The 25,388-nt window shown below is 45.6% G+C and overlaps 1 protein-coding gene across 2 annotated transcripts in view; it reads left to right on the top strand.

Moving 5' to 3' along the window:
- Window positions 1–25,388, top strand: part of TEX2 (testis expressed 2) — a 110,098-nt gene that overhangs the window by 58,517 nt on the left and 26,193 nt on the right. For both annotated transcript variants that reach the window (XM_018065357.1, XM_018065356.1), the window contains exons 3-6: window positions 6,611–6,811; window positions 7,901–8,240; window positions 9,502–9,749; window positions 21,658–21,804. In XM_018065357.1, coding sequence (XP_017920846.1) covers window positions 6,611–6,811; window positions 7,901–8,240; window positions 9,502–9,749; window positions 21,658–21,804 — 936 coding nt within the window. The remainder of the gene's footprint in view (window positions 1–6,610; window positions 6,812–7,900; window positions 8,241–9,501; window positions 9,750–21,657; window positions 21,805–25,388) is intronic.

Genomic DNA, 25,388 nt, shown 5'->3' with positions numbered 1-25,388 from the left:
GGTTCTGCTGATGGATGTGCATTGGTTTCCATGCCTGTGTTTGGACCAGCAGCTTTCATAACATCAAGTAAAATCAAGGACCCAGACTCACTGAAGCTAACAAATGATCATTCACAGCAGACATGCAGTTCAAATCCTGATTTGTGGGTTGTATTTATTCGGTTTTGGCAGCTGTGGACCTTAACCTCCGATATATTTTTAACACAAAGAAGAGAATGGTAGTGCCGGAAGGAGGAAATATGAAGATAAAAGAGAAGGAGAAACCACAGGTGCCTTTGTACTTGGAGCACAGCCTCGGGTGATTGGGAAAGAATGGGGGTTGGGAGAAGGAGGGTCAGGCCCGCCCCAGTCCTAACTGGAAGAGGGAGTTGGCAGGCCCTCCGCTTTGGGTAAGCGTCTCCTGGACTCTCTCCCTGGGCCTCCCCCTGCCTCTCCCTGACATCCCTTCTAGTGGGGTGGACAGGGTCCTGTGGCTTTGGGGACTTGAAACTGCCCCACATTCCTCAGAATCAGGCTGTTCAGTGTTCCTGCAGCTTGGCGGGTGGCGGAGGGTGGTCTGTCCCTGTCAGAGCCATCAGCGAAGGACAACCACGTCTCTCCTCAGAGCTGTGGCCACATGGGCGGACACACCGTGGCCCAGGGGAACTCTGTAGAGGAGGGCTCAAGTGGAGGCTCAGGCGGCTGCATCGCAAGCCTGGCTTTGTGGCCAAAACCAGTCCCTGAAGCACCTGGAAACACAGTTGCTCTCATTAACCAAATAGAAGAAGAAGGAGCAGAGACTGAGCAGCTGTTTGTTAGGGTAGTGCAGAGTGGTGGCTCTTCGCCTGAGCAAGCCTGTGAGCATGGCTGTCTTATCTTTCCTACTAAAAGTCAGAGGAATAAGTTAAAAATGTTATGTAAGTTTCACAATGTTCACAAGTTGAGTATCTTTTAATGGTCTTATAGAACTTCATGAGCTTTTAAACACTTTAGCCTGTTAACTAGATTACTTTTGTTTTTATTACTGAGTTTTTAGTATTTGATGTTAGCTTTTTAAAGGGGTTTTGAATTTCTAAAATAGCTTGGTTCATCTGGAGATAACTTAAGAATATCTTCTCGTTTAATAATGTGAAGCACCTACTAACGTACAGCATAAACCTGCATGTATGGAAGTATCCATAAGAGGAAAGAGGAGGGTTTTGACCATTCTGGTTGAGCCCAGCGCCTAGGTTTAAAAAGCTGGAACCCCAGAATTGGGCCTGGGCTGTCTAATAGAGTAGCCACCAGCCATGTGTGGCCACTGAGCACTGAACTATAGCTATTCTGAACTGAGATGTTCTCGAAGTGTAAAATACACACTGGATTTTGAAGACTTAATACAAAACAAAGAATGTTTAGTGCAGTATTTACTACAGAGTTCTCTTAGTACAAACAAAAGCCTTTTAAAATAATTTTTAATATTTATTACATGTTGAAGTGATCATTTGGGGGCTTCCCTGATGATCCAGTGGCTAAGACTCCACACTCCCAATGCCAGGAGCCCCAGTTCGATCCCTGATCAGGGAGGGATCTCACGTGATGCAAGGAAGATACCATGTGACGAAACTGAGACCAAATAAATAAATATTTTAAAAAGAAATGATAATTGGTTATGTTGGGTTAATAAAATAGATTGTTAAAATTAATTTCACCTGCTTTTTTCTCTTTTGGTGTGCCTGCTAGCCACTTTAAAATTACATGTTTCCATGGTGCGCATTTATGGCTCACGTTGTATTTCCATTAGATGGTGCTTCCCTGGATAATTTTCTGACTTAGCAAAGAAGAAATGAAAGCAGTTGGAGAGAAAGTGAAAGTCGCTCAGTTGTGTCTGACCCTTTACAACACCATGGACTATATAGTCCGTGATATTCTCTAGGCCAGAATACTGGAATGGGTAGCCTTTCGCTTCTCCAGGGGATCTTCCCAACCCAGGGATCAAACCCAGGTCTCCTGCATTGCAGGCAGATTCTTTATCAGCTGAGCCACCAGGGAAGCCCAATTGGAGAAAAACAATCAAATCTTTTATTCTTAAATTTCTCTCACTCACAAATAGCCTGTCTAGACTTAAGAGTTTCAAAAAGGGAAAATTCTTTACACTCTTTCTCAGAGACTGTCCTATATTTGAGATAACTTCACAGTATAATGCTTGTCTTTTTTCCCTTCATACTTTTGGTCTGGTAACTAACTGGATGGTAACTATAAGGCTGGGGATTTTATTAAAAATTTCAGAACCATGTTCATGCTGTTGGCTTTTTATATGTGTAGTATAATCTTATATAACCAGAAACTAATAAAAAGTCTTTTATATGGAGATGGGTGTGTTAGTCACTCAGTTGTGTCTGAGTCTCTGTGACCCTATGGACTCTTCTGTCCACAGGATTCTCAAGGCAAGAATACTGGAGTGGGTTGCCATTTCCTTCTCTGTTTATATGGAGATATTATTGCAAAAATGTTTGTCATATCAAATTATGATGATCAGGGACTTCCCTGGCAGTCCAGTGGTTAAGACTCGCCTTCTAGTGCAGGGGGGTGCGGGTTTGATCCCTGGTCCGGGAGCTTAGATTCCTCATGCCTCATGGCCAAAAAAACCAAAACTTAAAACAGAAGCAATATTGTAATGAATTCAGTACTTAAGAAAAAGCAATCCCAGGTGAGGACCATGTGGCCAAATGGCTCATAAATGACACTGATAGCAAGTTGCCATTTTAGTTTCATAGTCCTTCCTTGACCATTAGACCTTCTTAAGCACCAGCCCATCCTTCCCTCCTTCCGTGGATTCTTCTTGGTTTTAGTAACATTACAAATAAACATAACCTGGCCTTGAGCATGGCTCTGAAGCAGCCCAGAAAAATCAGATCTGCTTCAACTTTTCTATTAATCTAGTTGCCTTTAGGAATTTAAGCGTAGTAAACCTGTTATATGTAAGAAAGTATTTTCTGCAACCAAATTGGATAAAAAAGAAAAGTATGGATCATATGTTAGGATATCTTTAGTGAAGAAGGTTTGTGTTTAAAAAGACAAATCAATACATTTATAGAAAACTCTACCCAACAATAGCAGAAAGCATATTTTTTATAGTGTCCATGAACCAGTCCCCAGATAGAAGATATTCTATCATAAAACAAACCATAAAACAAACCTTAACAAGTTTAAAAGAACTGAAATTACACAAAGCACATTCTCTGATTCTAATGGAAAAAAACTAGAAATCAATAATAGAAAAATATCTGAGAAATTCCCAGATATTTGGAAATTAACAACATACTTCTGATTAGCCATGAGTCCAAAGATAGTCACAAGGGAAAGGAGAAAATATTTTTAATTGAATGAAATTGAAAATATAGCAAATCAAGAATTAGAGCTGACAGTGCTTAGAGAGAAATTAATAGTATTAAATGATTATATTAGAAAGGAAGAAATATCTGTATCAGGACTGAAGGAGAGAGCATCACTTCAGACTCTATAGTAATTAAAAGAATAATAGAGAAATACTACAAATAACGTTATGCCCAGAAGCTGGATAACTTAATGAAGTAGACAAATTTCCTTATAAAGTATCAAAGCTCACTCAAGAAGAAATAGATAACCTGCATAGTCCAATAGTAACTAAAGAAATTGACTTCATATTTAAAACCTTTCTATAAAGAAAACTTGAGACCTACATGGCTTCCATAGCAAATTTACCAAACCTTTAAGGAAGAAATGTTATTTCTATACAAACTCTTCCAGAAAATAGAAGGAACACTTCTCAACTCATTTTATGAGGCTGCTGCTGCTGCTGCTAAGTCGCTTCAGTCGTGTCCAACTCTGTGCAACCCCATAGATGGCAGCCTACCAGGCCCCCCCATCCCCGGGATTCTCCAGGCAAGAACACTGGAGTGGGTTACCATTTCCTTCTCCAATGCATGAAAGTGAAAAGTGAAAGTGAAGTCGCTCAGTCGTGTCCGACTCTTAGCGACCCCATGGACTGCAGCCCACCAGGCTCCTCCATCCATAGGGTTTTCCAGGCAAGAGTACTGGAGTGGGGTGCCATTGCTAGATAATACCAAAAGATATTGCAAAAAAACCCCTTCCGTCATGCACTGGGACAAATGGACAAAAAAAACCCTTCCCTCATACACTGGGACAAATGGACCAGCAAACCGAATTCAACAGTGTTTGAACAGCATAGGAGTTGTGTTGTGCTGGTAAACTGGCTCCCCAGTTGGTGGGGGAAACCCTCTTTGTATGGATTTCCATGGTGTAAATCTCCCACCATGACCAGTTGGCAAGTTACCAGCATAAGGTCCCTGAACGTGGAGTTGGGAAAAGATGTGTGGAATCAGCTCTCATGAGCTGGTACAATCCAACTAAAGCACATCATGACCCATAGATAATTTTCCCAAGAATGCAGGCTGTTCAACATTCAAAAATCAGTGAATGGACTTCACCATAATAATAGACTGAAGAAAAAGACAAACTGTGAACCAAAAATTGCATCAAGTTCTGTCCTAAGCAAAATAAGCCCACCCAAGCTGATGCTCGGAGAGTCCACTGCACTTCAGACCTTCCAGTGCTGCTGTTTCGCCCTTTCTTTTCAAACACCTAGATTATACCCTCTTCCCACGGCCACTGCTTGCTTGCTCATCCAACATTTTCTAAATAGATGCAATGACTCATTGGGAGGATGGAGAAATAATCCTAGCTCATGCGAAAGATCTGAAGTGTATGAATCTATATAATTGGCTCTTAAATTTCATACACACACACCCAGTGACAAAGAAGTGTATCTGTCTGTTTTTATTTCCAATCATGTGCTCAGGATACTCTTTGTGAGGACTTCTTAAAATGGTTACTCTAGTGGGGTCGTGGAATGGTGAAATGACCGATTCTTCTCTCCTGTTTTGGGAGTACCTTTGTGTCGAGAATCCTGTTCTTTTAAAAAATCTGTGTATCAACTCCTGACACACTACTTGGCATGTAGGTTCAGTGAATATTTTGATGAATGGATGAAAGAATGAAACAGAATTTTGAGATTCCCTCACTTGCCAAGGATCTCAATTCAGGATTTTAGTGTGAGACTCAAATATTCACCATGGAAATGGCTATTCCTTGACTGACAACCCCAACTCCAGTGTAGTGATCTTCAGCATTTTTCTGTTTATTTCAAAGACATTTATGAAATGAGAGTGGGAACATAGTAATTAAAATTCCCTTAAGAACTTCATTTAAAGAGATCTGGGGCACCCATATCATCTGAAAAAGTACTGTGGGACTGGCAGTGTTAAGTGATGAATACTGACTACAGCTAAAACCAGCTTTAGCAGAATTTTATAACGGTGTAACGGTGTTGTGTATTGCCTGTACTGTTCAATATGTTTGCTCCTTTGGTCGTCCAGTGGTTAAGAATCTGCCCTCCATTGCAAGGGATGTGGGTTTGATCCCTGGTCAGGGAACTAAGATCCCACCTGCCCTGGGGCAGCTAAACCCTTGCACTGTGACTACTGAGCCCTTACTCTAGAGCCCATGCTGTGTAACACGAGAAACCCAAGCACCACAGTGAAGACCCAGCACAGCCTACACACACACACACACACACACACACACACACACACACACACACACACACACACACACACACACGTGTATACATGTGTTTGCTGTTTGTATTCATATGTGGATTTTTAAACTTATATTAATGGGTAGGGGAACCTGGAACACAACTTTAAAAGTTATTATATATCTTTAAACTTTGGTGTATTGTTGATCGTATCTGTGATTTATTTTCTGCCTCTTTCTTTTTTTGAAATAGCATATGCATAAGTGCAGTTTCTTTATTTGTACGCTCTATTTGTTTTGGTTGCGCCGTGTCTTCGTTGCTGCATGCGGGCTTTCTCTGACTGTGGCGAGTAGGGGCGTCTCTTGTTGCGGAGCACAGGCTCTAGAGTGAGAGCTTCAGTCGTTGTGGTGCACGGGCTTAGTTCTGCTAGGCATGTGGAATCTTCCCAGACCAGGAATCGAACCTGCATCCCCTATATTGGCAGGCAGATTCTTATCCACTGCGCCACCAGGAAAGTTCTATTTAATACCTAACTCTTGATCATCTGCTTTACTATGTGATTTCACTGAGATATAAATGGGGAGTGGTACTGTAACATGAGTTAATATGGTCTGTGAAATCTCAAAGATTGTTTTCAGGCGGGCTGAGAAATGGATGTGTTGGGTTAATTAAGAAGAACAGATTGTGTAGGATCACTGGTCCCCAGAGGAGGTCAGGGTGAGACACTTATATTTACATCAAAACAACTTTTAAGTTTCCTGATTTGCTTATCAGCTTCAAAAAGAGAAAGAAACCTTTAATTATTTAGGAAAATGGACATTATCTTTTCCCCACCTGAATCCAGGTTTTTAGTTATCAAAAACATATCAAATTACTCCTCAGCACTGATTATCCTTCAAGCTAAGCAACTTGTCTCAATAGTCTCTTGTTAAATAAGTTAGTACTTGCATCATTGTCAAGCTTGTGTCCTGAATACCAAAGTGGCCATCGTTTTCATACTGAGTCAGATGTCTGTTTATTCTCATTTTATTAATGGAAAATTTTCTCCATCAGGGATGGATGAATGAGATTTACAACTATGATCCAGAAACTTACCATGCGACTTTGACACATTCAGTCTTTGTTCGACTTGAGGGTGGGACCTTGAGACTTTCAAAGCCCAATAAAAATATATCCAGAAGGGCAAGCTACAATGAAACAAAACCAGAGGTCACCTACATCAGCCAGAAAATCTACGACCTCTCGGACAGCAAGGTGAGCCTGTCTAATTTTGGAAGCTTAGATGAATGAAAAGCATTTGGAATCTTGGATGCTTTACTGTATTTTTCTCCCTTAAAAAGGTTGTGCGTGTTTTTAAAGGATTAGTCTAATTTAGAGCAGTACCTGTCAGACGTTAATATGCATATGAATTACCCGAGTGTCTTTTAAATTGGAGAATCCGATTCAGCAATTATGAGGGGGCCCTGAGAGTCTGCAGTTTTGTGACTCCCAGGTCATATCCATGCTGCTAGTCCACGGACCACACTTTGAGAAGCAAAGGCATCATACACCCTTCTGACTTCGAGAGTTAATTTTTTTGGTCAAACAAAAAGTCACACATTACAGTGCTGGCTAATAACTAATGGAGGCCCTATAAATTGGAAATTATGGATATATATGCAAAATAGCCACATTTTGTTAAAAGTATTACATATTTCTGTTCTTGAGAAATGTAAATTATTTGTTATTCCAAAAAGCTGTAGGTTCTCTGTTCTTAAAACTCTCGTGCATGATCTTTGAGTTTCCCCAAAATTGCAGAAGTTAAAAAAATTTTTTTTTTGTTTATAAATTCTTTCTTAACTTGAGGTTGATTAACTTGAGCTTTTTGTCGAGATCTAGTTTGATAAATTCTTTTTTATCCCCTCCTCAGCTTAAGTTTGGCCTAGGGTCATTAAATTCAGTTCATATCCAGACTTAATTGATGATAATCCTCTAAATAGTTATTGTGCTACTGTTACCTGGAAATCATAGATATTTGTAACTGGCAGAAGTTCTTGAATATCTCCTTTCTGGACTTATTTTGAAGAAAAAGTCATTTCTATAAATTCTAGTTTCAAAGGTTCGCATGCCACAACTAAAGATCCCATGTGCTGTAACTAAGACCTGGCAGTCAAATAAATAATAAATAAATATTCTGAAAAGTTATAGTTTCTCTAGTCGTGTTATGGACAGATGGTAGCTCTTTTACGTTCATCACTGCAGTCAAAAGTGACGGTGACGTCTGCATCTGTGCCCTGCACAGTAGTAGTGTTCATCATAGCCAATTCTTAATTTAGCATGTAAATCATTTCCCTTTCTCTGTAGGTTTATCTTGTGCCGAAAAGTCTGGCTCGAAAAAGAATCTGGAATAAAAAGTACCCCATTTGTATTGAGCTTGGTCAACAAGATGACTTTATGTCTAAGGCCCAGACTGACAAAGAAACTTGTGAAGAGAAGCCACCAGCTGAGCGGGAGCTGGGAGGCGAGGACCCTAAGAAGCCACCCCACCCTCAGGAGGGAACACGATCTGGCCATCGAGATCAGATACTCTATCTCTTTGGGAGAACTGGCCGAGAAAAAGAGGAGTGGTTTAGGAGATTTATTCTGGCATCTAAGCTGAAGTCAGAAACCAAGAAGCCACCTGGTGTCTCTGGAAGTAGAGCAGGTAATGACATGTGTGCTGAGTGCTTATGTATTTTTAAAGGGCCTGTGAGCAGACTGAGAGTCCAGGTAGGAAGGAAGCCCACCCTGAACTGGTGACTGTGCCACCGAAGGTGTGTTCAGGGGTCCTTTCCCTTCTAGGCTGCTCACTGCAGTATTCTGAACCAAATTATTTAACCAGTGATAGAAACATTCATAGTTTTGTTTTGTTTTCTCTTTCCTGGTTCCTTAAGGACTATATTTATTTTTACATACTGAGGCTCCTCTGAGAGAAGCAGCAGCAGGAGAACCCTAGTTATAATAAGAAGGCCGGTGAGAAGGCGGCTCATGCTCTCAAGCTCCCGGCCTTCAGCATGGCCTCCATGCCCAAGACCACCATCCAAGTGCCAGAATCCTTGGGCTCCTGACTCGCTGCGTTTGCACCAGGCCCCTGTGCTCATTTCCTGTCCCTCTGTCCCATGTACTTTGCTTGGAACATCACTGACTCTCTCACTGTCCTCCAGACAGGGCCTGGAGGACACTGTCTTTGCTTTCTGCGCCATCTTTGCTTTTTGCATATGCAGTTCCCTCTACCTGGCATGCTCTTCCCCACCTGGGCCGGGAAAATTGCCAACTGTTTCTTCAAGGGGCAGTCCAGAGGTCACTGCCTGTGGAGGTCAGTGCTGCAGGAAGCGCCTCTCAGCTCTCTCGGGCAGAGGCACTCTCCCTCTGCTTCCCAGTCGTGCTTCAGTTACAGTGCTTATTACAGAAAACTGTGGTTTATTTGCCTGGGTGCCTGAGTTCAAGGGCAGTTATTGTGTATGTCTTAATCTTTTTCTTACTGTGAAACTGGCCCAGAGAAAGTGCTTGATTTAAACAATGTGTTGAATGAATGAATGAAAGATGGTGTATTTGTCCATCCACAGGCTTAAGGCAGTTCCAGTTAGCTTTCTGCCCCCTTTCCATGTGCCCCTGGGAGGTATATCAGTCCTGCATTTGACCCTAAGAGGTTACCAGGAAGAAAGAAAGGTACCTACCAGATATGTATCATGGCTCTCATTACTCCAAATCATCTTGAAGAAAAATGAAAACTCTTCTAAAAAAGTGATCTATCATTACGGTGGAAGGTGTCTTTCAGGGTGGGAAATAGTCTTATGTTTTTTGAACAGTGATTGATAGCATTTTAGCCACTTTTCAATTGAACCCAGTGGAGTACGCTTTGTGTTCCGTTTCCCTTGGTGTTACACTCTTCGTCTGTGTTAACAGCCATCTCTTCTTTGTCCCAGGGGTTTTGCCCTCACATAGCAGACACAGCAGCCCCTCGGGGCACCTGACCCACAGCCGCAGCAGCAGCAAAGGCAGCGTGGACGAGCTCGTGGCCCAGCCGAAGCAGAAGGAGCTGGTGGGCGGCGTGCGGCAAAAGATGCTTCTGGACTACAGTGTGTACATGGCTAGGTGTGTCCCCCAGGAAAACCGGAGCCCCCAGAGGAGCCCTGTGCAGAGCGCGGAGAGCAGCCCCACCGCGGGGAAAAAGGTAAAGCTGGCTGCCCTGGCCTGGCTGATCTACGTGTAAACTCAGGTCTTCGTACTTCAGCCCTTCGAGCAGCTCTTCTGTACCAGGCCCTGTTCCAGGCACTGGGGACACAGTGATGAACCAGACAGATGAGGGCCATGCTCTTAGGGAACTTGAACTCTAGTCTGAGAGACAGTGAGCAGTGAACATCAGGTGCTGATAAGGATTACAATAAAGCCAGACAAGGGAGAATGGAAAGTAGCCAGAATGGCTGCTTTAGATTGATCATCGCAGTGCTCTCAAGAGGAGGGCCTCTTTGAGGATGCGACACTTGGGCAGAGCCTTGGCCAGAGTGAGGAAGCAAGCCCTGTGGTCTGTGTCGGGGGAGTGTTCCAGGTGTGGGAACCAGAAGGTGCAGAGGCCCCAAAGCAGGGATGTGGCTGCAGTGTTCAGGGAACCGCCATGAGGTTGGCGTGGGTGACAGTGAGTGAGGGACAGAGGCACGGCCTCCTCAGGTCAGCTCCTTGGCAGTCAGATCGAGGCCCTGGGAGGGTTTTGAGCAGGACAAAATGTTGATCTGATTTGAATTTGAAAAAGATATGTGACTCTCATGGAGAAGAGGTGGAGGAGGAGGAGGGTGGATGGGAGGTGATGGTGGCAGCCAAGAGTGGGGCTGAGACTGAAGGGTCACAGCAGGGCTGAGACGCAGCTGCCTTTGGGAGACTCTTGGAGGGAGCTGGCTGGGTTTGCGGGTGAATTCCACGCATGATGGCGAGAACCAGAGCAGTCAGAGGTTACCCCTAGCATTTGATCTGAGCAGCTGGGTGACCAGTAGGGAAATTCACAAAATCATTAGCAACAGAAGTCTAATTCTTCAATAACCATTGTATTCTCAACTTCTCAGACTCCTCAGCTGTGTCCAGGGCTTTTGAAGGTTTACCATCAGCATTATTTGCACAGTATTTGTATAACAAGCTGGACATTGACTCGAGAGCATTTGTGATTAATATAAGCTGCCATCTGCCAGATTCTGCTAGATCCTTTAATAGAATTACTCTGATCCCTTGAACAGTCTTGCAAACCAGCTAGTACTGTTTCCATTTTGTAGGTGGAGAGACCCAACCTCACAGAAGTTAATTAGGTTAATTTTACAGTTGCTAAGTGATGGAGCACTCAAAACCTGATCTGAGATTCCAAGGCCCTTTGGCTGCCAGGACTGCCATCTTGGTGGGTCCTCTCAGACTGTGCTTTACCGCAGGCCTCCAGCCACTCAGGTTTAGAAGCACAGCATCCGCCTGTGGAGTAGGACGAAGCCATGTTCAGTTGCTAAAGTGTTTGACATCTGATCAGTTGACCGTGTTTCTGTTAACCGGAAGCATCTGGGGCCTTCCTCTTTGTGCCCTCAGCCTTTATTTCTTCTGTTGACCCTCTTCACTATGGAAGAGGCCCCAGAACCTACCCCCAGCCTACTCTGTCAGGGCCAGAAAAGACCATATGCCTTTGCTGGCCTCTGACCTACTGCCTGTACCTCTGACTTAATTTACCAGCTAGAGTGGGAAGTAAGCTTCCTGCTAAGCTAGGGTGGGATCATATACAACTGTTCTAGAAATGTCCTGTTTACCACTGACTCCTACTCCCCCCCCCCGGTTCCCTTTCTCCCTGGGCAGTCAGCTGTCTTGACCCTTTATCAGACTCTGGAGGAGAACTGTGTGATGTGAGAAAATGATCTGAGTAAATGCTTGCTTTTTAAAAAAGAGTTCTGAAAATTAACAGCTTTAGAGCATCATTCCCTCAGTATGTGTCTACATGTGCGTGTCTCGCCTCGTCTCTGGGGTCTGTGGGAGGCCCTGCTGGCACGCGGCCCAGCCCCCGGCCTAGCGCTGCTGTCGCCGACCTTTCTTCCAGGCACTTCAGCGCTACCCCTTTAGGCACCAGGATCTCTTTTCATCTTCTGCGCCTGATAAAAATCTCTAAAAACCACATGGCACTTCCTGGCCCCCTTAGGCAGAGCAGGCAGGGATGATTTCATCTTGCCTTGCTGATTTAAAGACTCAGTACAACACATGGAAATTCTGGCCTGTGGTCTGGCGAGGCCACTGAGTTCGGGCCTTTCATCCCGTCTGAGCCATCCCAGACCACAGACTCTGCAGCATTTTCTGTCAGTTGTCCGTTGGCTGGTGTTGCTGTGTGTCCTTCTAATTGCCCTCCCTTGAGTGCTTATCCTCATCTCCCACCCTTCTCCTTAATTTGCTGATTCTAATCTGCCCAAGCTAGGAAACCGCAGAGAACCAGAACTGTGTGAACAGACAGCTGTCTTTGGAAGAGGGGCTTTTGAAGAAAGTGCAAGAGCATTGGTGCTGGGTTTCCACATCTGCTTGGCCGGCCTGAAGCACATGTTGGCTACATGTTGGCTGCATCCTGGCTCTCGGGTGGTCTGAGAGTAGAGACGGTTGTGAATAAGGTATAGGCGTGTGTGTTGGTTATCTATTGCCATGTAACAAACAGCCTCAAATGGGGTAGCTTAAAACAATAGCAATGATTTATTTTGCTCACAAATTTATAATTTCACCAGGCCTAGCAGTAAAGCTTTCTTCCTGCTCCACATAGTGTCAGATGGGGAGGCTGGACCTGGGGCTGGAGGACCTGCTTCGAAGATGGTGCTCACACGGCTTGCATGTAGACACTGAGTGCTGGCTGGGAGTTCAGGCTGAGGGCCTTGGTTCTTCTCCTTGTGGCCTGGGCTTCCTTCATTGTGGTGGCTGGGTTCTAAGCACAAGCGTCCCTAGAGAAAAAGACAGGTAGACACTGTACTGCCTGTTACGACAGTAAAAGTATGGCTCATCTCGGAAGTAAAATAATGTCGCTTCCTTCCTGCGCTATTAGTCAAAGTGGTCAAAGAGCCCAGAGGGGCATAGATGCTACCTTTTGCTGAGGGAGCAGCAAATTCTTAGAAGAGCATTGCACCATTCTGGGGACATAAGATCTGCTACAGTGTTTATTCCTGTACACCTTCCGTTACTTTTCAGGCTTTTCTGTTCAGGGGAGATAGTTCTTTACTAGTTTTATTTCTCTTTAATTTTGCCATTTGAGCAAATGAGGACCCAACCCCGTCTTTGATTTTCCTTTCTATTCTTTGCCTGTGAAGTGTTAACATGGTTCCCCAACCAAAGCTGTAGAAAGCCATACTCAGAAAAGTGCCATCTCCCCCACCCTATTCATCCATGCCATCCTCCCCACCCCCACCCTCACCCCAAGAGTGAACCAGTGTCCTTAGTCTCTGGCTTATCCTCTCTGGTTTCATTTCCCTTCCTTTCTTACACAGAGGGTATCCATGCTAAGGACACTCTCCCGCGTGCTCTTTTCACTTACCAGTACACTCTGGAAATCACTCCACGTCAGTTCTTAGGTATCTTCCCTTCCTCTTGATTTTTTCTTAAAACAGCCGTGAAGACTGACTTCATCGTGTTAATGTTCTATAGTATATTCAGTCTCTTATAGGCATATAGATGGTTTATGATATTTTGCAGTTACAAATAACACTTCAGTGAACAACCTTGTGGATGTGTATTTTTGTCTTATTGGGGATATAGCTTCACGGTAAAATCTTAGCAGAATGTCAAAATGTAAACTCACATGTGGTTTTGTTACATATTGCCAAATTCCCCCCCATAAGGGTTGCACCAGTGTTCATTCCCACTGGCCACAAGAATGCCTATTTCCTCACAGTTTCATCAAGTGTGGACCTTTCGGATGTGGTCATCTGTGCACATCCTTCCTGCCCGAGATGGCCAGGGTATTTCTTTGGTTCATGTTGACTCTGCTGTCACGAGTCCAGGAGGGATTGAAGGGCCTCTGAGACTCAAGGGGACCTTGGACATCTCTTCAGGTCACACTGTCCCTCTGTCAGTGTGGGCCACCATCTGCACACTTACCTCAGGTCACATGTCCTTCCCCTTCTGTTCAGGGAGCTTGGGACACAGCTCCAACCTGTGCCCCACTCTGTCGCTTCCTCTGACAGGCCATGTTCAAAGCCTTCCTCACCCGGAGGGCTCCAGGTCTAATGGCAGTGTCCACACGCTTGGCCTCCTTTTTCACACGTTGCCCAGTGCTGAGCTGGGTCGGGAGGTGAGTGAGGCCGCAGGTGCCCAGGAGCCAAACCCATGTTAACAACAGCCAGTGATAATTAGTAAATATAGCCTGCTGCTGCTAAGTCGCTTCAGCTGTGTCCGACTCTGCGACCCCATAGATGGCAGCCCACCAGGCTCCCTGTAGACTTGGATTAAACAGTACTAAGCACTTTTGTTCATTATTCTCACTCAATAATTAAAAGCAACTTTGGGGGTTTCTGAAGGCACTTTGGAGCTCAAAACTTGAATTATAAAATACCACTGTTTTTGGAGGAAGGGCCTGGTTCTCCAGATGGTTAGCAGTTAGCCGTCAGTTGCTGAGCCCTGACTTGCCCTCATGATTCTGTGTTATCTCACAAGCACAGGCTGTGCCAGCCTCTGAAGTCTCCAAAGCCCTGTGATCTTGGTGCTTTTCTCTTTTCTCAGGCAGCTTACCCTCTAGAACAGTGAGACCACGAGGTTGACCCAGAGCTTGACCATCTTGTTGAGGTGGTCTCCTTGGTTTGAGGAGAAGATCTAAATTAAGAAAATGAGGAAGCTCTTAAGAAATGTCTAAAGGTGGGATAGTATTACCTGGAGTGGGGACCTCAGGAGGGGAGACCCACTGGCAGCCTGTGGATTTGCTGAGGGGTGCAAGGCCAGGGATGCCGCTAGTTCTGTGGGCCCCAGAGCGGCCTGCCTGGGGAGGGGGGACATCGGTGAGGCCGTGCTCTGTGAGTCCTCCAAGCATGCGGCTCTGGTGTTCAGATCGCATCACACACTGCCACACTGCTTTTTGCTGGAAGGTGTTAAAGTCTGCCCCAGGTCTGGAGAGTCCTGTCTTCATTATTACTAGTTCCGCTATCTTGTTAACCTAAAAACTGGATCATAACGGACTACCTCCTGTTTGGTGTTATCAGGAGATAAGAACTCTACAGAGCAAACAGGAATCAAACAGAAACCAGGAAGTCTTAACAGGCAGAGTGGCTTCCCAAGGCTTCCTCTTTGCCTCCTCAGAGTCTGCTTTTTAAATTTTTACAAGTGGAATTGTGAAGTGCTTATCATACAATAAGTAAAAAATATAAAGCCATATATCCAATTTAAAAATAAATTTTAGAAAGCCTCCAGATAAGAGTGTCATGACAACTCAGTGGGGGAAAGTATAGTTTTTTCAGCAAACAGTGCTACAGCAACTGGACATCCACATGCCAAAGAATGAGGTCAGACTTCTCCCTCACACTGTATACAAAGGTTAACTCAGAATGGATCCTAGAAGAACAGAAACTATGAAACTCTTAGAAGAAAACATAGGAGTAAATCTCTGTGATTTGGAGGTAGATTAAAACTTCTTAGATAAAATACCAAAAGTATGCACAACCAGAGGAAAAAAAAAGATACATTGGACTTCATCAACATTAAAACATTTATGCTGCAAACATACCATCAAGAAAGGGAAAAAACAACCCAGAGTTTGCAAATCATATGTCTAAGAGCCTTGTACCTAGAATATATAACGCAGGGGTCTGCAGCCTCCAGGATCTAATGCCTGATGATCCGAGGTGGAGTTGACATAATAATAATAGAAATACAGTGGGCAGTAGCGCTTGAACCATTCTGAAACCATCCCCCGCCACGAACCTGGTCCGTGGAAAAATTGTCTTCTATGAAACCAGTCCCTGGTGCCAAAAAGATTGGGGATCACTGGTACAAAGGACTCTTACAACTCAATAACAAAAACCTAATTAAGAAATAGGCAGAGGATCTGGACAGTTATTGCTCCAAAGAAGATATGCAAATGACCAGTAAGCATACAAAATATATTCAAAGTCATTAGTCATCAGAGAAATGCCATTCGAAACCGGAATGCAGTGCTACTTCTCATCCACTAGGATGGCTAGAGTGAAAAGACAGTCGCAGTTAGTGAGGGTGTGGAGAAACGGGAACCCTTGTACGGTGGGAATGTGCAGTGACGCAGCTGCTGCAGACAGCAGTTTAATGGTTCCTCAGAATGTCTTCTATAGAGAGTACATCATGTGACATGCCGGGCTGGATGAAGCACAAGCTGGAATCAAGACTGCCGGCAGAAATATCCATAACCTCAGATATGCAGATGACACCACCCTTATGGCAGAAAGCGAAGAGGAGGTTAAAGAGCCTCTTGATGAAGGTAAAAGAGGAGAGTGAAAAAGTTGGCTTAAAATTCAACATTCAAAAAACGAAGATCATGGCATATGGTCCCATCATTTCATGGCAAATAGATGGAGAAACAATGGAAACAATGACAGACTTTATTTTCTTGGGCTCCAAAATCACTGCAGATGGTGACTGCAGCCACAGAATTAAGACACTTGCTCCTTGGAAGAACAGCGGTGACAAACCTAGACAGCGTTTTTAAAAGCAGAGACATTACATTGCTGACATTACGTAAAGGTCCGTGTAGTCAAAGCTATGATTTTTCCAGTAGTCATGTATGTATGTGAGAGTTTGACCGTAAAGAAGGCTGAGTGGCAAAGAATTGATGCTTTTGAACTATGGTATTAGAGAAGATTCTTGAGAGTCCCTTGGACAGCAAGGAGATCAAACCAGTCAATCCTAAAGGAAATCAGTCTTGACTATTCATTGGAAGGACTGATGCTGAAGCTGAAGCTCCAACGCTTCGGCCACCTGATGCGAAGAGCTGACTCATTCGAAGGGACCCTGATACTGGGCAAGGCTGAAGGCAGGAGAAGGGACAACAGAGGACGAGATGGTTGGATGACATCACCGACTCAGTGGATATGAGTTTGAGCAAGCTCTGGGAGATGGTTAAAGGACAGGGAAGTCTGACATGCCACAGTCCCCGGGGTTGCAAAGACTGAGCAACTGAACAACAACAGAATGTTAAATAAACTTAAAAGTTACGGGATCCAGTTCCACTCCTGTGTATATATCTAAGAGAAATGAAACTGTGTCCACACAAAAACTTGTGAACAACTGTTCACAGCAGTGTTTTTCACAGTAGTGAGAAGTGGAACACAACTGAAGTAGCCATCAATTGAAGGATGAATGAGTGTGATGTATGCACATAATAGAGTATTATTCCACAATATGAAGAAATGATGGATGTACTGTTATGTGCTACATCATGGGTGATCTTGAAAACATTATGCTTAGTGCAAGAAGTAGTCACAAAAGAACACACATTGTGTGATTCCATTTTTATGAAATGTCCAGAATAGGCAAATTCACTGCCATGGATTAGTGATTGGTTGCCCCAGGCTGGTGGGGATGGAGTTGGGGGGAATGGGGAGTGACTGCTAGTGGATACAGGGTTTCTTTGGAGGTAATGAAGATATCCTAAAATTGACTGTGCTCATGGCTTCACGACCCTGACTATATCAAATACCGCTGATTATGTTCTTTAAATGGGTGAACTGTATGGTATGTGGATTGTGCTGTGTCCTTGGTCAATTCAGTCGTTTCTGACTCTATGCAACCCCATGGACTGTAGCCCGCCAGGCTCCTTTGTCCATGGGATTCTCCAGGCAAAAATACTGGAGGGGGTTGTCATACCCTTCTCCATGGGATCTTCCCAACCCAGGGATTGAACCTGAGTCTCTTGAGTCTCCTGCATTGGCAGGTGAGTTCTTTACCAGTAATGCCTCCTGGATTATATCTCTGTACATCTGTTTTTATAAAAGGATACAAAACCACGTTAGTTACATCTGTTTTTTTTTAAGCAACGTATTCTTAAAAGTATATGTACATTGAAAACAGACCAAAAGAAGATATAATTAAAATGTTTTAAATAATTAAATCTGGATAGTGGGATTATGGGTGTTTTCTATGGTACTTACGTTTGGTTTTGTAATTGGGGAAACAGCCCCTGTGGGAGGGTCTTCCACTGTTCCTTCTCCTGGACCATGCAGCCCTTTGTGAAACCCTCATGACACCAGACTGTGTGTGACCAAACCTTAGCAGCAAAGCCACTAAGCCCTTTTTGTCCCTAAAAAGCTGGGCTCACATTAAAAAGAATACATTTGAATCAGTTCTAATGAGATGGATGGAACTCGAGCCGATTATACAGAGTGAAGTAAGCCAGAAAGAAAAACACCAATACAGTATACTGACACATATATACGGAATTTAGAAAGATGGTAATGATGACCCTGTATGCGAGACAGAGAAAGACACACAGATGTATAGAACGGACTTTTGGACTCTGAGGGAGAGGGAGAGGGTGGGATAATTTGGGAGAATGGCATTGAAACATGTATACTATCATGTAAGAAACGAAGTGCCAGTCTATGTTTGATACAGGATACAGGATGCTTGGGGCTGGTGCATAGGGATGATCCAGAGAGATGATATGGGGTGGGAGGTGGGAGGGGGATTCAGGATTGGGAGCTTGTATACACCCATGGTGGATTCATGTCAATGTATGGCAAAACCAGTACAGTATTGTAAAGTAAAATAAAGTAAAAAATAAAATTAAAAAAAAATAAATAAAATAAAAATAAAAAGCTGGGCTCATCTGGCTATTTATAATAGGAGACAAGTAAACCGCACAAAGTAAATCTGTACTATTTTCTTTCTACGGGTTAGTTTTTAATAAAATATCTCCCGAGAGCTAATCAGACCGTTCTAAAGGCCTTACTTCAGCTCCCGGCCATTGAGCTCTCCAAACTTTATTTTGGGAGCCATTTTTAGAAACATACCCTTTCTAAATATACATCTTTAGTTGAAATGGTGGCATGAATATACTTCTCACATTCCTGCAGCCTGAGGAAATATATGCACATTTATTGTTTAAGGTGTTACATGTTTATGACTTCCATTGAAAATGCATTCTTTCTGGCAGCCTGTTGAACCCAGATTTTGTTCATAAAGCTGCTCTGATGCATTGTCAGTATTCTGCTGCTCCTGGATTTTTCTTTGTTCCCCTCAAGTCTGAGACGAAACCCTGCATTAGAAAAAGGAACAGTTGAAAAGAAAAACACAGCCTGCTTGTCAGTAATTTCGGAAATTTGTTTCCACATCATATGCCTTTGGCTTGGACAAAAGTTGTGAAATAGGCTTTGTTTCTTGCTATTTTGTGTTAAACCCCGTTTCCTGTGAATAACTCGGGTGTAAGGAGAGGTTAGTAAAGGGCCAGCCCTCCCACAGGAGAGGAGAAAGAGTGACCTCTTCTCTGTACAGCCTACAGATCTGAGCGTGACATGTGCTGTCCTGCGTGGGCAGCATCTTGGCTCTACCCGGCTCCCTGGGGGGAGGAGGGCATTGTCCTTGGGTGAGCGCTCACTCAGAAGTCTGCGTGGATAATCTAATGTGACTCAGAGACAGTGAGTAACCTCGGAAAAGCTAGACCGGAACCCCCTCGGGTGGGGTGCAGACGTTCGGGCAGAGAAAAAAAGCGATTCCAAAACCCACATACAACTTGAGGCATGACAGTGCTTCCTGGGCACAGACTCCTGCTCATCCATCCAGGACCTGGTGGCCGAGGTGCCCTGGTTGCTCTCGGAAGCCTGTGCAACACGAGAAGGGCACAGAGAGGGTGCCTCACAGCTGCTCACACGAGGCAGCTGGAGCTGTGTCTTCTGAAATGCAGGGACCGACGTGTTTATTTTTTAAACCAGAGTTTAATTTTTTTTTTCATGAAACTCACCAACATTCATAAGGGAGAACTTTGAAAACATCCCAATTTGAAGGACTCCTCGGACATAGAATATCCCTGCTTATATGCAGTAACGGGACTTCCCTGGTGGCTCAGACAGTAAAAGCTTCTGTCTACAATGTGGGAGACCTGGGTTCGATCCCTGGATCGGGAAGATCGGCTGGAGAAGGAAATGGCAATCTACTCCAGTTCTATTGCCTGGAAAATCCCACGACAGAGGAGCCTGGTAGGCTACAGTCTGTGGGGTCGCAAAGAGTCGGACACGACTGAGCGATTACATTAGGAAATGCAAGTGAACACCAAGTCCCCAAAGCGAGAGATGGCACACGCTCTGATGGGAGGAGAGGACAGGTGGGCGCTGGGTGGTCTGCCAAGCTCCACACACGCTCAGTGGCCAGTTCTACTGGGCCAGACTCTTAAGGCCTCTGGACTTCAGAGGAGTCACACATAGATACCTGCCATAGACCTTTAGGACACTCGCACGTCACCAGATCTCTGAAGTGTCAAATCCATGAGCACCAGGCCACGCACGCGTGTACTCTGCCACCAGCCTAGGACACAGCTGTGTGGGGCTGCCCAGGACAGACGTGACTGGCGTGAGCCAGCACGTGTGGCGCACAGAGGCGTCTGTGTGTAATGGCTGCAGGCAGCCGTGAGGAATCCAAATGCATTTGTATCAGCCGTAGAGGGAAGAGGAAGGGTGAACAGCCCGCAGACCCTGCATTTCTAGTCCTTTTGGCCTTTGCTTTCCAAGGCTAATTGATTCTGTGAAGCTGTCATCTCATTAGAGCCCTCGGCACAGGACACAGCTGTCACACGAGGGGCCAGTCAGTCCCTCTGACTCCCACAGGATAGAGCACTGGAGGACGGCTGGGTGGGGCTGTGAGTCAGGCTGCGCTGATGAATTAGGGGCCTCAGGCAGGGCACTGATCGGTGCTGAGTCTGTTTTTTCCTCCTAAAATAGAAGTGAAAGTTCTGTCTTCCTGGGGTATTGTGAGATGCCAGTGAGGGAGCCTGAGAAGGAGTCTTACCCCAGGGCCGGGTATAGGGTCAGTGGATGCCCCCAAGCGTCACTTGCACCATGACAGGGGCCGTGGGTGTCCTGGCCACTTCTCCCTCCTCTTGTCCCCCACCCTGGCCCTCTCCCACCAAGAGTCTAGAGCTCAATACTCTGCCTTGGAAATTAGAGGCTGACAGGGTTTGCTCTTTTCCCACCTCCCACATTGGGCTTCCCTGGTGGTTCAATCGGTAAAGAATCCACCTGCAATGCAGGAGACCTGGGTTCAATCCCTGGGTTGGGAAGATGCCCTGGAGAAGGGAATGGCAACGCACTCCAGTTATTCTTACCTGAAAAATTCCATGGACAGAGGAGCCTGGAGGGTTACAGCCCATGGGGCCGCAAGAGTCGGACACAACTTAGCAACTAAACCACCACCACCACCTCGCACGTTGGCCTGACAGGCGTTTCGGATGGATTGTATCCAGTAGAGGGTAGGCCTGGGCTGAGATGGAAGAGGACAGCTGTAGGAGTTTCACAGAATTCCTCTCTCTAATCCAGCGCTGTGGGTCTCAACCTCACCTGCTCATTGCATCCATGAGAGAGCTTCTAGAAAATCCTCTTACCCACTTATAGTAGCATCTCCAGATATAGCACCGAGACACCAGTATTTCTAAGCAACCCTTGCCCTTCACCCAAGAGAATCGTGACCTCACAGGAGTCAGGCTAAATGTGAGCGTCCTGGGGCTCCCTGGGGAGACCAGCTCAATAATTAGACATCGTGGGAATCTTAACTGGAAGAAGGATAGGCAAGCGTTTGATCAGATATATCACTGAGTCAGAATGTTGGTACCAAGCTGATTTGGGGGCAGGGGAGGGGGTTGCGGTAGGGTAATATGGCTGAGCTAATTGTATGAAATACTAGCTGGTTCACAGGAAGACTGGTAGCAAAAGAAAATAGACAAAGAGGAGTTTTCGTCGGTGATGGTGGCTTTCGTTTCTCTTTTTCTTGTTCACTGACATAATGTGGGACTTGTAATTTATCGGGAAGAAATACGACTCGTGGTTCCCCCATCTCAAGAGGGAGGAACTTTCAGTGACTTTATAGAAATAAGCACCTGTCTTGTTCTCCAGTTGCTTTCTAGCTAATTTTGGGCCCTTTCCTTTTGCCAGTTGCCAGAGGTGCCACCCTCCGAGGAGGAGGAACAGGAAGCCTGGGTGAATGCCTTGCTTGGAAGAATGTTTTGGGACTTCTTAGGAGAGAAGTACTGGTCTGATCTGGTGTCTAAGAAAATCCAAATGAAACTCAGCAAAATAAAGGTATGGTTTTCCACACAAGAACCTTCCAGTTCATCACATCTTAATTTCTGGAAATTTTATACGTTACGTCCTAAGTGAAAAATAATGGAGTTGAAAACACAGAACAAATGGAGAGCAGTGAGTTCTTACCAAATAACACATCTGGGCTGTGACCTTGACATCTGACTAACTGCATTGGGGATTTACTGACTGTTTCTGTTTACTTTTTTCCTTCCATGGCCCTCATTGTTATCCATGTTAGGACTGTCACATCCAGGATTCGATTTGGGACCACGTAAGCTTTTGTAGTTGTTTCTCTGTGTAGAATTCTGTTATCTTTAAGTTAGTAACGAACTTGAATTGTATGGCGGGAGAGCTCACCCAGTCACACAGTCTTGGCCACACAGCAAGTGCTATGAGGAAAATGCCAGACTACATAAGGCCTCTTTCCCAGCTCCTCTCAAAGCTGGGAAGGCCTCCGTCGCACTCTCAGTGTGTCTGCATTTGACCTTTACTTCTGGCCAGATGGTGTTTTTATTTTGGGCTCTCTGCTGAAGAAACAGCCCTGGTGCTGGTGTAGGCCCGCTTGGAAGTGAGTCTAAACTTGCATAAGTGATCCTCATGGTTGCCGCTTAGTGACTCATTCAGTACCACCTTTGCCAACCAAGAGACCCGAGTTAGGTGACTGAGACTTAAGGTTTTGATCCAGTGAACACCCCGCAAGGAAGAGTTGCTTTGGTCACCAGATCCTCAACGAGAGCTTGCCCAGTCAGGAGCTGAGGTCAGTGGGTCTTTTGGGTCATAGCCACCTTGGAGAAGCAGAAACATATGGATCTTTTCCCTAGAAAAATGTACCGTGACAGAATCCTGCCCATGATCTCAGAGAGTTCAGGGACTCCATGTTAGGAGACAGTGAATGAAGGTAAGATGGCATTAGAAGAAACTGTGGGCGTGGAGGAGCTTTGGTTTGGTTCCTTTAGATCATGAACAGAGCCCTTCCTGACCCAGGCAGGCTCTCCCTGCCACGCTGGTCATTGTCGTCCCTTCCCCAGGCCCTGAGGAGAAGGAAGAGGCGCCACCTCCGCCCGAGGAGCGGGTCTCGAGGCAGGGCTCAGGGCAGGGGTGTGGGAGGGCCCTGTGGACAAGGTCAGCCTGTTTGTGTTCTCCGGGCGAGTTGAGGGTTGCCTGCTCCGCTGGCCAGGTCCCCGGGGAAGCAGTTTGGAGTGGACAGGCCACCAGCCACCCTGGAGCTCACTCAGCCTCCTCCACTTTCTGGGGAACCATGGAGGGCCTGAGTTCTGGGTGGAGGTGAAGGGTGGGGCTGGTACCTCTCTTCTCCCAGAGACTGTTGTGGGTGCTTCCCTGAGCAGGAGGGCCACAGGTCATGATGATGAGGGACACCGCCCTCCCCTTACCGACGTTCCAGAACAGACTGGCGCAGGGTATCAGAGCGCTGTGTGCCAGGAATCCACCCCAGGTAGAGAACTGTGGGGTCCCCTAACCCAGAAGAGGTTGAGAGAAGTCTCTCATTTTCATCTTCCCCCTTTGCTGGCTGGCCATGTGGGCTATTTTGCAGGACACGAACTTAAACCTCCTCCTGTTTTTTGAGGCCAGAGTGCTGGGAGGTTAGGGAGGAGAAAGTGGCCCCAGTCCAGCAGCGCCAGAAGTTCAGAGGCAGGGGCTGTCCTCCCCATACTGCCAGCCTCAGCAGCTCCTCCCCCCTCCACCCCCACCTGAGGGCAGCAGGGTGTCACCCCACTTCTGAACCTGCCACCACCCCTGCCAAGAGAACTCCTACTATCAGCAAATAGCCAAGCCTCCCTAGGCAGGGCAGTTCCGTAAATCCAGTGGTGAGTGTTGGTGAATGACCAGTCAGGAGCCAGAATGGCTGGAGGGTCCTCAGCTGCCCCTGGGACAGAGATCTCCCCTGTCTCCTGGTCTCCTCGAGGGCCTGACACATGGACAGCGCTTGGCTGGCTGCAGTCTCAGCTTGTCACCTTTACCCGTGATTATGACTTACGTCATGAAAGAGCAGCCCTGTGTGTGTAGCTGGTGCCCATTGATGGGTTTAAAACAAGCTGAGTTTCTGTCCCGACAGCAGGTACACCCTGGGCTTGGCTAGCTGCTCCGGCACCACCTTCGAGCCCTCGGTAGTAATGGCCTCTGTGCCCAGGTCCGCAGATGCTGCTCAGATATTGCAGTGGTTTCCGGCTTGCCCCCCAGAAACCTGGAGAGTGCCCGGTCCCCAGCTGGGTTTACGAAAAGAGCACACAGTGGGTTCCCTTGGGTGGGAAGAGGAGAGTCTCTGTTGGGGGAGTGACCTTTCCTTGCCCGCAACCCCCCTGCAGCACAGGAAGGAAGCTGCTCTTGGGCCTGGTCCTGAGAGTTTGGATTCAGATCATAGATCTGAGCAAGGCAGGGCTGGGGCGTTGGTTAGAAATGTTGTAGAATCTTGGAGTTGGGCACTCAGGTGAGTAGGTAGGAGAGACGCCCGGCTGATCTCCACCCCCCTCCTGCGTACTGGAAATTGGCACCCACCACTGCACCAAGCCTTTCTCAGTCTCCTTCAATTCCCGCTTTCGTCTCAGGCCCTTCCTCTGCCCTCTGGGGGCTCCAGGGAACCAGGATGGGGGTGGGTGGGAGGCTGGACGGGGCACAGGGAGGGACACCGTGTTCTCTATCTGCAGTTCACTCCCTGTCTCAGTGTCGACTCCTGTTCCCATAGAAACCTGACCTGCTCCAGAAACACTGGGTGTGAGGATGACAATAATAGACACAAAGGACTGGGGCAGGGGTGCCAGATTTTGGCTACATTCTTGGCTGAGTAGCATTTCTGTAGGCTGATTGGGAGGCCAAGAACCATATAACATTGATGCTTTGGAAAAAGGGTTTTCCAAATAAAGCAACCACCAATTCAGAACACACATTTGAATACTGTCTCTAGTCACGTTTTGTCCATCTCAGACATCATAACCTATTTAACACCTCCATCCCCACAAAAAATCAGAGATGACATTCTCTGACTGGCGAATCCTGAAAATGTCTTGAGTTTCTCTGCAGAGAGACAGCTAAAGAGGTCCAGCCCAAATAGGCACGAAATTCATGCTTGGCTCAGTGCTTCTCATTTTATGGGAAATGTTCAGCATATGTTCAATATTTTTTTTAACTCTTAATTATATTCTAAATTTTACAAAATTATTCTAATGTTTAACTGGAGCAGTACTTATAAGACTAAGAAAATTCTGGGGAAAAGAAAAGAAAGGGACTTGCCAGATTTAAATATGTATTTTAAAGCTACAGTAATAAAAGCACTTTGGTACTGGTAGGAAACTGCTCAGTACAGACTCCAGTGAGGTGGGAATCTCATATTGAAAGGTGGCTTTGCAGGTCAGTAGGGAAAGATTTAGAAGTAGGTTAAGACGCCTGAGTAGCCATTGGGGAAACAAATTAAGGTAGATTCCTAATTTATGTCTTACACTAAAATTAGGAATGGACTACCTAAACTCTATTGTTTAAAATATACATACACATATATAAATCCAGGTGGAGGAAGCATAGAATTAAATTTTGTGCTCCTGAGGTGAAGTAGAAATTTCGAAGCGTGA

Source organism: Capra hircus, chromosome 19 (genome assembly GCF_001704415.2).
Source record: "Capra hircus breed San Clemente chromosome 19, ASM170441v1, whole genome shotgun sequence".
In the NCBI taxonomy this organism is placed as follows: Eukaryota; Metazoa; Chordata; class Mammalia; order Artiodactyla; family Bovidae; genus Capra; species Capra hircus.
The sequence above is the reverse complement of the archived record's forward strand: the minus strand, read 5'-3'. Positions and strand labels throughout refer to the sequence as shown.